The sequence below is a fragment of the Tachyglossus aculeatus genome, chromosome 13 (genome assembly GCF_015852505.1).
Source record: "Tachyglossus aculeatus isolate mTacAcu1 chromosome 13, mTacAcu1.pri, whole genome shotgun sequence".
NCBI lineage: Eukaryota > Metazoa > Chordata > Mammalia > Monotremata > Tachyglossidae > Tachyglossus > Tachyglossus aculeatus.
This window is the reverse complement of record NC_052078.1, coordinates 24953054-24965689: the sequence shown is the minus strand read 5'-3', so window position 1 is coordinate 24965689 and position 12636 is coordinate 24953054. Positions and strand designations below refer to the sequence as shown.

Here is a 12636-nt window from a genome sequence, read left to right as displayed (position 1 = left end):
CATCTACACCCACTCCCAAAGCTTCAACTACCGTCTCAATGTGGATGATTCCCAAATCTACCTCTCCAGCCCTGGCCCCTCTGCTTCTCTGCAGTCTCACATTTCTTTTTGCCATCTTCACCTGGGTGTCTCACCAACACCGCCAGCTGAACATATCCAAAACACTACTCCTACTCTCCCGTCCTCTCTGTCCCACAGATCTCTAACCTTGGCATTATCCCCAATTCATCCCCGTCATTCAATCCATGTAGTCTGTCTTTCGCCAAATCCTGTGAGTTCTTCCTTCACAACATCACTGAAATCTGCCTTTTCCTCTTTATCCAAACTGCAACTATGTTGATCCAAGCACTTATCCTATCTCACCTTGACTGCGTCCTTGTTGACCTCCCTGCCTCCTGTCTCCCTCCACGCCAGTCCATACTTCACTCTGCATCCCCAATTATTTTTCTGTAAAAATGTCCTGTTTACATCTACCCACTCCTCAGGAACCGCCAGTGGTTGCCCATTCATCCTGCATCAAACAAACTCCTTGGCGTCATCCGTCAATCACAGAATCAACTCACTCTCTTCTTCCTTACCTCCACTACAGCCCACATTTCACTCCTCTCGCACGAGATTTCTCACTGTACCTCAATCTCATCTATTCCGCTACCTACCCCTTTCCTACATCCCCCTTTGGACCTGAAACTCTCTCCCACTCCAGACCACCGCTCTCCCCACCTTCAAAGCATTATTACAGTCACATCACCGGCAATAGGCCTTCCTTATTTAAAGCCTTCTTTTCCCCAACTCTTTCTCTTTACTTCATATGTAGATGTTTACCTTTTTTAGCACTTGATATTCATGCCATCCTCAGTCCCACAGCACTTATGGACAGATATGTAATGTACTTCTATTAATGTCTGTCAATCACTTGAATTTATTGAGCACTTACTGCATGCAAAACACTGTGCTGTGCTTGGGAGAACACAGTATGTAAATATAACTGAATTGGTAGAACCATTCCCTGATCACAGAGAGACAATCATATAAATAAATAAATTATGACGAATATGTACCAAAGTGCTGCTGGACTAAGGTAGAGGTGAATAAAGGGAGTAAGCCAGGGCAGCGCAGAAGGGAGTGGGCAATGGCCTCCCCCTCTAGACTGTAAGCTTCTTTCAGACAGGGAATGTGCTTATCAACTGGTTGTACTGTACTCCCTCAAGTGCTTAGTAGAGTGCTTTGCACACAGTTAGCACTCCATAAATACCACTGATTGATTAGATGATTGATTGAGTTAAAAATCTGAAACATCTGTCACAGACAATGAGCATGAGTCATTCATTCATTCATTCATTCATTCAATCGTATTTATTGAGCACTTACTGTGTGCAGAGCACTGTACTAAGCGCTTGGGAAGTACAAGTTGGTAACATATAGAGACGGTCCCTACCCAACAGTGGACTCACAGTCTAGAAGGGCCAATAAGGATGATGAAGTATTGTTACCATGCAGGTGAAAGGGCAAAATTAAAGATGGTTTGTACACATTTAAAATGGACACTGTCAGCTTGGTGTCTGCTTGATTTCTCCCAGTAATGCTCTGCAGCTCTTACGCGAGAGGGGGATGAAGCAAAATATGGAGGTGATCCATGGCTAGAGGTTGGTGGTTAGAAATCTGTGGAGAGGCAGTGGAGCAAGGAACTTGAGCTCACGTGAGAAACTGGTGTTGAGGGTGTGAATTTCATTGTCTGAGAGTATATTTCATTCAATCATATTTATTGAGCGCTTACTGTGTGCAGAGCACTGTACTAAGCGCTTGGGAAGTACAAGTTGGCAACATATAGAGACTGTCCCTACCCATTCATTCATTCAATCCTTCAATCGTATTTATTGAGCACTTACTGTGTGCAGAGCACTATACTAAGTGCTTGGGAACTACAAGTTGGCAACATATAGAGACGGTCCCTACCCAGCGACGGGCTCACAATCTAGAATTATATTTATCGAGCACTTACTGTGTGCAGAGCACTGTGCTAAGCGCTTGGGAGAGTACAATATAACAACAAATAGGCACATTTCTGCCCACCCAAGCTCACAGTCTAGAGGGGGAGAATGTATGTGTGTATTTGAGTGTGTGTGTGTTGCTTCATATGGAAGTTTGGGCACATGCACAGTGTGTGTGTGTGTGAGTGCTTATAAGCATTAATGTGTGGCTGGGTGCATATGAGAGTATGTGTGGGTGTGTCTGTGTGCATATGTCAGTGTGGCTCAATGTAAAGAGCACGGGCTTTGGAGTCAGAGGTCGTGGGTTCGAATCCCAGCTCCGCCACATGTCTGCTGTGTGACTTTGGGCAAGTCACTTGACTTCTCTGTGCCTCAGTTACCTCATCTGTAAAATGGGGGTGAAGACTGTGAGCCCCACGTGGGACAACCTGATGACCTTGTATCTATCCCAGTGCTTAGAACAGTGCTTGGCACATAGTAAGCACTTAACAAATGCCATTATTATTATTATTATTATTATTATTATTATTATTATTATATGTGTGTGTCTGAGGAGCATGCATGCAGGAATGAATGCATGTGTATGTGCTCATGTGTCCATGTAGGTATGTCTATGCACATGCATGTGTATGTGTGTATATGTATATGCGTGTACTAGTATTGTTGCTATTATTGTTGTTATAATTATTATATTAATCAAGGAAGACTCCGTCCAATTCATTCAATGGTATTTATTGAGCCCTTACTGCATGCAGAGTACTGTACCAAGCGCCTGGGAGAGTACACTCTATCGATAAGCAGACACATTCCCTGGTAGATTTCAAAAGGGCTTTAAAGATGGAGAGAGTAGTGTCCTGTCAGATGTGAAGGGGGAGGGAGTTTCAGGCTTTAGAAAGGGTGTTTGAACCAGAGGTGGGTAGCTGAGAGAGACAAAAATGAGGCCTAGTGAGTACATTAGATGGAGAAGAACAAATAGTGAGAGCTGGGGTACAGTGGAAGATGAGAGTGGACACACATGTGTGTGAGAGAGAGAGAGAGAGAGAGAGAGAGAGAGAGAGAGAGAGAGAGAGAGAGAGAGAGAGAGAGAGAGCTGATTGAGTGCCTTAAAGCCAATGGTCAGGAGTTTCTGTATGACATGCGCTTCTATCTGTGACCTTTGGATATTTGAAATTCACCCCAGCCCCAATCCCACAACACTTACGTACATATCTTAAATTATATATTATTAAGTTTTGGGTATGGAGATCTGATGGGATCGAATGACTTTAGAAAATTGGATACATTCAGAATATTTGGGGACTCGGTGGTGGAACAGGACAGATTTATGGGGAGGGGATTATGGGAAAGAATATGGTCAGGAGGTTGTGGTCAGAAGTGGGATTTCAGAGTTAGTAAGGTTAGAGATTGAACAGAGTACAGATGATGAGATTGAGTTTATGGTTAAGTGGGTGAGCTGGGTGGAGCAGGAGGTCTGTGGAGTTGAGGAATGAATGGAAGCAGGCAATGGGAATATTCACGTGGATGGTGACATCCCAGAGGATCAGTGTAGAGATGGAAAAAGAAGGAAAGTGAGAAAGGAGTTGAAATGATTCAGAAAGTTAGATGTGGGGCATGAGGGAGGAGGGGTAGTAAATAATGGAAATAAGTAATTGGGGTGTGCGGGAGTGTGCGGTAGGGGGTTTGGGATTCAAAGGAAGGGAAAGAGAAGGGTAGGGGTGTGGGACTGTATGAAAATGGCATTTGGGGGCAAGAAAGGGACTGACTACTTTCCCAGTGAGTCTTGACGAGTGGGGAAAGATGAGATCCCTTTGGGAGAGAGCAGCAGGGGAGACAATGTCATCATAGGGAGAGCCAGATTTTGGTAACGGCAAGGAGGAGCAAGGTGGTGGCTGTTAGAGTGGAAAGTAGGAAGTGAATCCTCACAATGATCTAGAAGACAAATCAGCAGCATGTGGAGATTGATTGGACGTATGAGTTGAATGACAGGTAGGAGGCCAGGTAGACACCAAACCTGCAGGCTTCATTACAGGGAGCAGGGTGGGATTGCAACAGAGTTGGACGTGATGGCAGGAGGAGTGGGGTTAGGAGAGAAGCTGAAAAGTTTAAGTAGACAAAGAGACAGCTAGTCTTTGAAAGCACCCGGAAGTGTAGACGTTACCTGTGTGATGCAGTGGACTCCTTGATACTCTTCAGGGCCCCAAGGTTATAGCAGAAAAACTTGATGTGGGCAGAGACAGGAATTTGGCTTCAGTTTCTGCCATAATAATAATAATGGCATTTATTAAGTGCTTACTATGTGCAAAGCACCGTTCTAAGTGCTGGAGGGGTTTACAAAGTGATCAGGGTGTCCCATGGGGGGCTCAGTCTTAATCCCCATTTTACAGATGAGGTAACTGAGGCATAGAGAAGTTAAGTGACTTGCCCAAAGTCACACAGCTGACAATTGGCGGAGCCGGGATTTGAACCCATGACCTCTGACTCCAAAGCCCGTGCTCTTTCCACTGAGCCACGCTGCTTCTCCATATAGCAACAATCCTCTTTCTGCCGGCTTTTACGGTTACTATACCTGGTGGCCTAGGTGATCTTTGGGCCATTTCAAATTTATCCTTGCATGCCCTCTCTTCTGCCAGGAAAAATTATTTTTCCACCCTTATTGACACCCAAGCCCATCACCTTCACTGGTTGTTCCAGACATTTAACTGCTATCTTGCCCCCAGTGACTTAGCCACCTTCTTTATAAGAAAATTGACAAGAACAGCCATGATCTCCCTAAAATCTTGCCTGCACCTTTCCAGCCCCTGCCCCCATCCTGCTTCTTCTTCAACTTTCTCATCTTTCCCAGCAGTATCTAAAGAGGACATCTCCTGTCTTCGCTCAAAATCCACCCCCTCTACCTGCGCATCCAACACCATTCCTTCGCACGTTATCAAAACACTTGCCCCTTCTCTTCTTCCCTCCTTAACTGCCGTCTTCAACCGTTGGCTCTCCAGTGGCATCTTCTCCACTACTTTTAAGCATGCCCATGTCTTCCCTATCCTAAAAAATACCCGCCCTTGACACCCAACTCCCTCCAGTTATCGCCCCATCTCCCTCCTACCATTCCTCTCCAAACTCCTTGAGTCAGTTGTCTAAACCTGCTGTCTCAAATTTCTCCCCTCCAGTTGTCTCTCCAATCTGGTTTCCATCCCCTTCACTCCACAGAATCAGCCCTCTGAGAGGTCACCAATGATTTCTTTCTTGCCAAATCCAACAGCCTATTCCCTTTCCACCTCTCAACTGCTTTGACACTGTCGACCACACCTCTTATTCTGGAAACGTTATCCAACATTGACGTCACTGACACTGTCCTTTCCTGGTTCTCCTCATCTCTGGATGCTCATTTTCAGTCTCTTTTGTGGGTTTCTCCTCTGCCTCCCACCTCCTAACTGTGGGGGTCCCTCAAGGGTCAGTTCTCGGTCCCCTCTATTCTCCATCTACACCCACTCCCTTGGAGAACTCTTTCACTTCCATGGCTTCAACTACCACCTCTGTGCGGATGATTCCCAAATGTACATCTCCAGCCCTGATCTTTCTCCCTCTCTCCAGTCTCACATCTCCTCCTGCCTTGAAGACATCTCTATTTAGTAATAATAATGATGGCATTTATTAAATTCTTACTATGTGCAAAGCACTGTTCTAAGCTCTGGGGAGGTTACAAGGTGATCAGGTTGTCCCACGGGGGGCTCACAGTCTTAATTCCCATTTTCCAGATGAGGTAACTGAGGCACAGAGAAGTCAAGTGACTTGCCCAAAGTCACACAGCTGACAATTGGCAGAGCTGGGATTTGAACCATAACCTCTGACTCCAAAGCCCATGCTCTTTCCACTGAGCCACGCTGTACTTGCATGTCCTCCCATCACCTCAAGCTTAGCATGTCCAAAACTGAGCTCCTTATCTTCCTACCCAAACCCTGTCCTCCCTGTGGCTTTCCCATCCTTGTCTCACAAGCTCATAACCTTTGCATTATTCTTGCCTCCTCTCTCTCATTCAGCCCACATAGTCAATCCATCACTAAATCCTGTCAGTCCCCCCTTCAGAACATCACTAAAATCCACCCTTTCCTCTCCATCCAAACTGCTACCATGTTAATCCAATCACTTACCCTATCCCACCTTGATCCCTGCCTCCTGTCTCTCCACACTCCAGAACATACTTCACTCTGCTGCTCAGATCACATTTTTTTCTACAAAAACGCTCAAGCCACGTTTCCCTGCTCTTCAAGGACCACCGGTGGTTGTCCATCCCCCTCCACATCCAACAAAAACTCCTCATCATTTGCTTTAAAGCATTCAATCATCTACCATCCACCCCAACCTCACTACTCTGCTACTACAACCCAGCCCACAAACTGCACTATTCCAACCAATCCCAACCTCCTCACCGTACGTCGATCTTGTCTATACCACCGCCAACCCCTCTCGCACATCCTGCCTTTGGCCTGGACTGCCCTCTCTGCTCAAATCTGACTCTCCACCCCTTCAAAGTCTAACTGAAGCCACCTGCAAGAGGCCTTCCCTAACCAAGACCCCTTTCCTTTTCTCCCACTCCCTTCTGCGTTACCCTGACATGCTCCCTTTGTTCATCTTTACTCATCGGAGAAGCAGCGTGGCTCAGTGGAAAGAGCCCGGGCTTTGGAGTCAGAGGTCATGGGTTCAAATTCCGGCTCCGCCAATTGTCAGCTGTGTGACTTTGGGCAAGTCACTTGACTTCTCTTTGCCTCAGTTACCTCATCTGTAACATGGGGATGAAGACTATGAGCCCCCGGTAGGACGACTTGATCACCTTGTAACCTCCCCAGTTCTCAGAACAGTGCTTGGCACATAGTAAGCACATAATAAATGCCATTATTATTATTATTATTATGAGTATTATCTCCCCTCCCAGCCCCACAGCACTTAGGTACATATTTGTAATTTATTTATTTACATTAGTGGCTGTCTCCCCCTCTAGATCGTAAGCTTGCCATGGGCTCGAAATGTGTCTGTTTATTGTTATAACGTGCTTTCCCAAGTGCTTAGTGCAGTGCTCCGCACACAGTAAGCTCTCAATATATACCAGTGAGGGAATAAAAGAATGAATGCCAGAGTCTTTCTCTTGGCTGCTGGAGTGGATAAATGTGATGCACAGCATCTGCAAGACACAAGCCCTGCAAGCCCTTTAGCTACAGTATTAGGTTGGGGGGTTGTTCTTTCTATCCTTAAAAAGGCATTCTGCCCTTGGGTGAAACAAGGTCTCTGGGGGTTCCCTGGGTTGCCAGCTTCTGTGCCCCTAGAGGAACGGGATTTTCGGAGATGTAGTGGGAGCGTCTGAAGATCTGCTGGTTGAGGGGAGCTGGGGAGAAGTCTTTTGGCCTGCTTCTTCCTCCTCCCCCGCCTCTCTGGGATTCTTCTGGCTTCCACAGGAGGGGAGGCCAGAAAATGTCAGAAATTGGCAAGGAGGGGTTTCCACCTAGAGAGCCAGGCGTGGGGATGGTAGACTTTTGTGCCTGGGGCCCAAGCCCATACGTTTCACAGAAACACCTTCTTTTTGCATCTCTCTTTCAGCGGACCCTGGCTGCGGAGGGAACTACACAGACGGGGCAGGGGTCATTGCCTCTCCGGACTGGCCCAACTCTTACATTAGCAACCGACAATGCATCTACATCATCAAACAGCCTCCAGGAGAGCTCGTCCAGCTCAACATCACCCATGTGGAGCTAGATGGCCCTGAAGGCTGTTCCCACAGTTATATTGAGGTGCCTGCTGACTGGGGGCCGCGCCTGTCCTGAGGGCCAGAATTCCAGGGCCCAGGGTGGGATGAAATCTCCCAGGGGTGGGAGGAAGCAGCCTTGATTATCAAAATCTAAAGCCCGAGAGGGGATGGCGAGAGAATGACCAACTGAAGGTGGGTCTGGGAATATGGGCCCATGTAGCGGAGTTTCAAGCTTGAAGCTGAGCCCCGGGTGGGAGGGGGAAATTGGTGCTGGCCCCTCTACTGGCCTCTGTGGTCTGACTGGATGAGAGGGCCTAGCTCCCCACACCACCCAAGGCTCTGTGATGGCTGCAGAAAGGCTGGAAAAGCCCCATCCCCTAACCTGGGCACAAGATCTTCTGGGAGAACAAGCAGCCTCTGTTGGCCCAGCCTTGCGTGTCAGCTCCTAATTGCTGGCAGAACCAGAGTTTGATCTGCTGCAGCGGCAGAAACAGAGCGATGCAGTGTGTTGGCCTGCTTAGTTCTCATGAATCTAGGAGGGAAGGCGCCCATCTGGTTCCCGTGCCAGCCTTACTCACTCAGATTTTCCAAGAAATTCTGGCCTTCCCTCCCCCCTCCCCTCTCTATGCTGGGGGGCAGGAGGAGCGACGAGGGGGAAGCTATGACGGGACCTGTGGCCGCTTTGGCCAGAAGGGATGAAGCCATCCTCTGACGGGGCTGCAGTGATTGCAGAACTGCTCTGTGGCTGCCTCCTCAGACCCTGGAAACATTTGTCTCTTTGACTTGGTTAAGTCGAGCTTGGTTTCTGACATCTGTTTCTTGCTGAAACGTGTCAGAGTGTCCTGGATGGCTGTTCTCAGGTGAAAGCAGGAAGTTGGTATGATTGCCTTGATGAAACAGAGCCAGCTCCCGGGGGGTTGAGGTGTTTTCTGACCTATCCAGGGCAGATAGGCCTGGATCTCTGGTCCCACAGACAGGCACCCCAGAACCAGGAGCACCATCTTTATTTATTAGGGAGCTGGGGTGAATCCAAATGCCCACACCAAGGCCTCTGTCTCCACCCCGCCAATCGGAGATGGACAGTCAGCCCTTTGGAGCAGCCTTGGGGCCCCTTCAAGCATTTGAAACATTTCCTAGGACTTCTGTGTCTTCATTACATCTGGCTGCCTTGGCTAAATTCTAATTCTACAATGTTCCACTCCAAACCCACATCTCCAGCCTGCCAGTCCCCAGGGTTTCCGCAGTGTGGCTTGTGATAATATGCTTGAACAGCCTGCTCAGTGACCTTTAATCAGCAGGGCCCGGCCATTCCCTCATGAGCCGGGCTGGGTGTTGGGGGTGGGAGGCTTCGAGACCCCGGCAGGGTGACCATAGGACTGTTCCTTGGAGGGGGCCAAGCGGAAGGGTGAAAGTTTCCACCTAGCCACCAAATCAAGGGCATCTCTACTCTGCCCTCCCAGCCGGAAGATTATAAGAATTGCCACAGATGGCCAGGATCGATTATAGTGGGAACGGTGCCAGGACTTGGGAGTGGCGTTTGCGTGTATTTGTGTCTGGAATAAGAACTGCAGTGCTCAACAGAGAAGCTGAACCCTTTGAGCCTGGATTCATTTCTGTTCCACTATCACTTACTGGCTCAAATAACCCCAGTTCTCCTAGAGCACGTAGGGGTTGCTTTTTTGAAGAGCCTCATGCCAAGGAAACTCATGTTGGGGAATTCACTCTTCACCTGGCCGACACACATAAGTACAACCTTGTCTTCCAACAGTGGTGTGCTATATTCAGGCAGCTTCTAGACTGCAAGCTCTACGTGGGCAGGGAACGTGTCTGCCAACTCTGTTGTACTATATTCTCCCCAAAGCTTAGTACAGTTAGCTCTACCCTCAATGGATACCGTTGGTGATTGATTGTGATTTGTCTTGTCTTGCTTTATGCTGTTGAGTTGTCTCTCAATGCCAACACATTCTAAGCAACCCCGGTAATAAAAACACATTCTCGAGAATGCCGGAACTAATGCAGATCAGGCTGAAACTCCCCTGTGAATCTCCCCCCATGCTAACTGCACTGACTCCCCAAGATGGTCCACTGTAATGGAGGGTGGGCCCCTCACTTGCTGTCAACTCTCGCTTTCATACCAATTCTTACTCCCCATCATTTCCCTAGCCATCCCTCCCTCTCTTCCTGCGCAGTTTCCACCCTAACGCTTTTGTCATATCCCAGGTCTCCCTGCATCCAATGTCTCTTCACTGAAGTTACACACTGACACATGGATCATCTTCCCGCAGCATCCCTCCACACACAAACAATCAATCAGTCAGTCGAATCAATGGAATTTATCGCCTGCTGGGTGTAAGGCACTGTTCTAAGCACTTGGGAGAGTGCAACAGCTATTGTAGCTATGATCCCTGCCCTCAAGAAGCTTACAATCTAACTAGGGAGACAGACATTTAAATACATTGCAGGCAGGAGGAAGTAATAAAGGAAAAAGGTATGAATAGAAGTTCCAAGGGAGTTACGTGTGCTTCTAGACTGTGAGCCCACTGTTGGGTAGGGACTGTCTCTATATGTTGCCAACTTGTACTTCCCAAGCACTTAGCACAGTGCTCTGCACACAGTAAGTGCTCAATAAATACGATTGAATGAATTAAGTGCCCCGGAAGTGTTGAACGGGAACTGAACAGGAACTGGGGCAAGGACTGCGTCCAATCTGCTTATACTGCATCTAAGCTAGTGCTTAGTACTGTACTTGGCACATAGTAAGTACTTAATACCACATTTCTCATTATTATTATAGTTATTATTAAGCCATTGGTCAGGAGTTTCTGTCTGATGCCTTGAGTCCCTGTGTTCTTCCCTCATCCCATCTGAACTAGACAATTTTATGGGGGGGCGGCGGGGTTGTTTGTTTTTTTTTTGGTTTTGGTGTCAAGCCTCCCACCTCAATGACTTGGATACTGTCCAGATTTCACACTGACCTGGGAAGGGAGCACAAAGGCTCTGGAGTAAATGAAGGGCTTGGGGGCCCCTGGAGAAACACTACAATTGCGTGAAATCGCATACTTGCGGAAAACAGCACCAGCGACCTGTGCGTATTATTCTGTTTGCTATCACTTGCCTGGTCTTTTCATCCTTTCCCCAACAGAGCCGCCCAAGGCACACTGCACACAGCACGTGGAGAGTTCAGCCTGCCCTGCCTTGCCTTGTCAGCGGGGAAAATTCCAGGACGATTTGCTCATGGTGACCCACTGACTCTGGGGTTGGACCAGTGATGTTGTAGCGGGGAGCACTCTGCCCCACTCAGGAAGAGTCCTTTTGAGCCACATGTAGCATCGTGAGCTTTGGTTCCTGGAAACCGAGCCCTGAGGGTGGACTCTTACAGGAGGGAGACCATATGGAGAACAGAGAGGCCCAGTGAGGACAATGAATCCCCAGGAGGGATTCATTCATTCAATCCTAGTTACTGAGAAGCAGAGAGGTAGCGTGGCTTAGTGGAAAGAGCCCGGGTTTGGGAGTCAGAAGTCATGGGTTCTAATCCCGGCTCTGCCACTTGTCAGCTGTGTGACTTTGGGCAGATCACTTCATTTCTCTGGGCCTCAGTTACCTCATCTGTAAAATGGGGATTCAGACTGTGAGCCCCATGTGGGACAACGTGACTGTATCTCCCCCAGCACTTAGAACAGTGCTTGGCACATAGTAAGTGCTTAACAAGTACCATCATTATGATTATTATTAGAGGAGCAGTGTGGCTTAGTAGAAAGAGCCCGGGCTTGGGAGTCGGAGGTCGTGGGTTCTAATCCCATCTCCGCCACTTGTCAGCTGTGTGACTTTGGGCAAGTCACTTATGTTGCCAACTTGTACTTCCCAAGCACTTAGTACAGTGCTCTGCACACAGTAAGCACTCAATAAATGCAATTGAATGAATGAATGAATTTAACTTCTCTGTGCCCTCCGTTACCTCAGCTGTAAAATAGGGATTAAGACTTTGAGCCCCACCTGGGACAAACTGATAACCTTGTATCTACCCCAGCACTTAGAACAGTGCTTGGCACATCGTAAGCTCTTAACAAATACCATAATTATTATTATTATTCATTGAGCACTTACTGTGTGCAGAACACCCAAGCGTACAGTTGGGAGCATACAGTATAACAACGAACAGACACATTCCCTGCCCACAGCAAGCTTGCCATCTAGAAGGGGAGAAGGTGGGGAAACTGTGTCACCCCCTTTCCAGAATGCCTTCGACTGGCCCTGCCCACTGGCCCTAGAGGCCCACCCGTTGATCTCTGGAACAGGTCTTCCCTCTGCTCAGGGCACCGTTCCAGTTGAGAGGGGCCCAGTGTGCAATGTCATTATTTTTGCTTCTCCTTAGGTCCGTGATGGGGAGACGTTACTGAGAAAGATCTGTGGAAACATGACTCCGACCCTCGTCGTCTCCATTTCCAGCAGCATCTGGGTCAGGTTTAAGTCGGACCCCTCTGCGCAGAAGGCCAGCTTCAAAGCCACCTACCAAGTTGGTAAGGAGCTGGCATCTTGGCAACATCCAAGAAACATCCACATTTCTGGATTCTGTTCCGGTAGATTTCAGATGAGCATTAACTGGTTAAGGCTGGGTGATGTGCTGAGTGGTACTGCGCTTGCTTCACAGATTTGGTAACATGTCCCAGTAGCATCTCTCCGCCTGCCAAAGTTTGATTTCTCGTTGCCTTCGAGAGTTGCTTAGTATCTTCTGTCACATGTAGAAAGAGATACAAGAGAAAGAGAGACGGGGCATAGATGTCAGAGGGAGATGCAAATAGAGACATAAAGAGGCAGACAGAGAGAGACATAGGAAGACAGAGTGAGGAAGAGACAGGCAAAGAGAGTGGTGGAGAGGCAGAGCTACACCAAAAAATCAATCCGTGGTATTTATTGAGT

The 12636-nt window shown here is 48.0% G+C and overlaps 1 protein-coding gene across 1 annotated transcript in view; it reads left to right on the top strand.

Annotated features, from left to right (window-relative positions):
- CUBN (cubilin) overlaps positions 1-12636 on the top strand; it is a 288242-nt gene that overhangs the window by 71015 nt on the left and 204591 nt on the right. Inside the window, 2 exon segments of the mRNA XM_038755639.1 lie at positions 7572-7762; positions 12092-12236. Coding sequence (XP_038611567.1) covers positions 7572-7762; positions 12092-12236 — 336 coding nt within the window.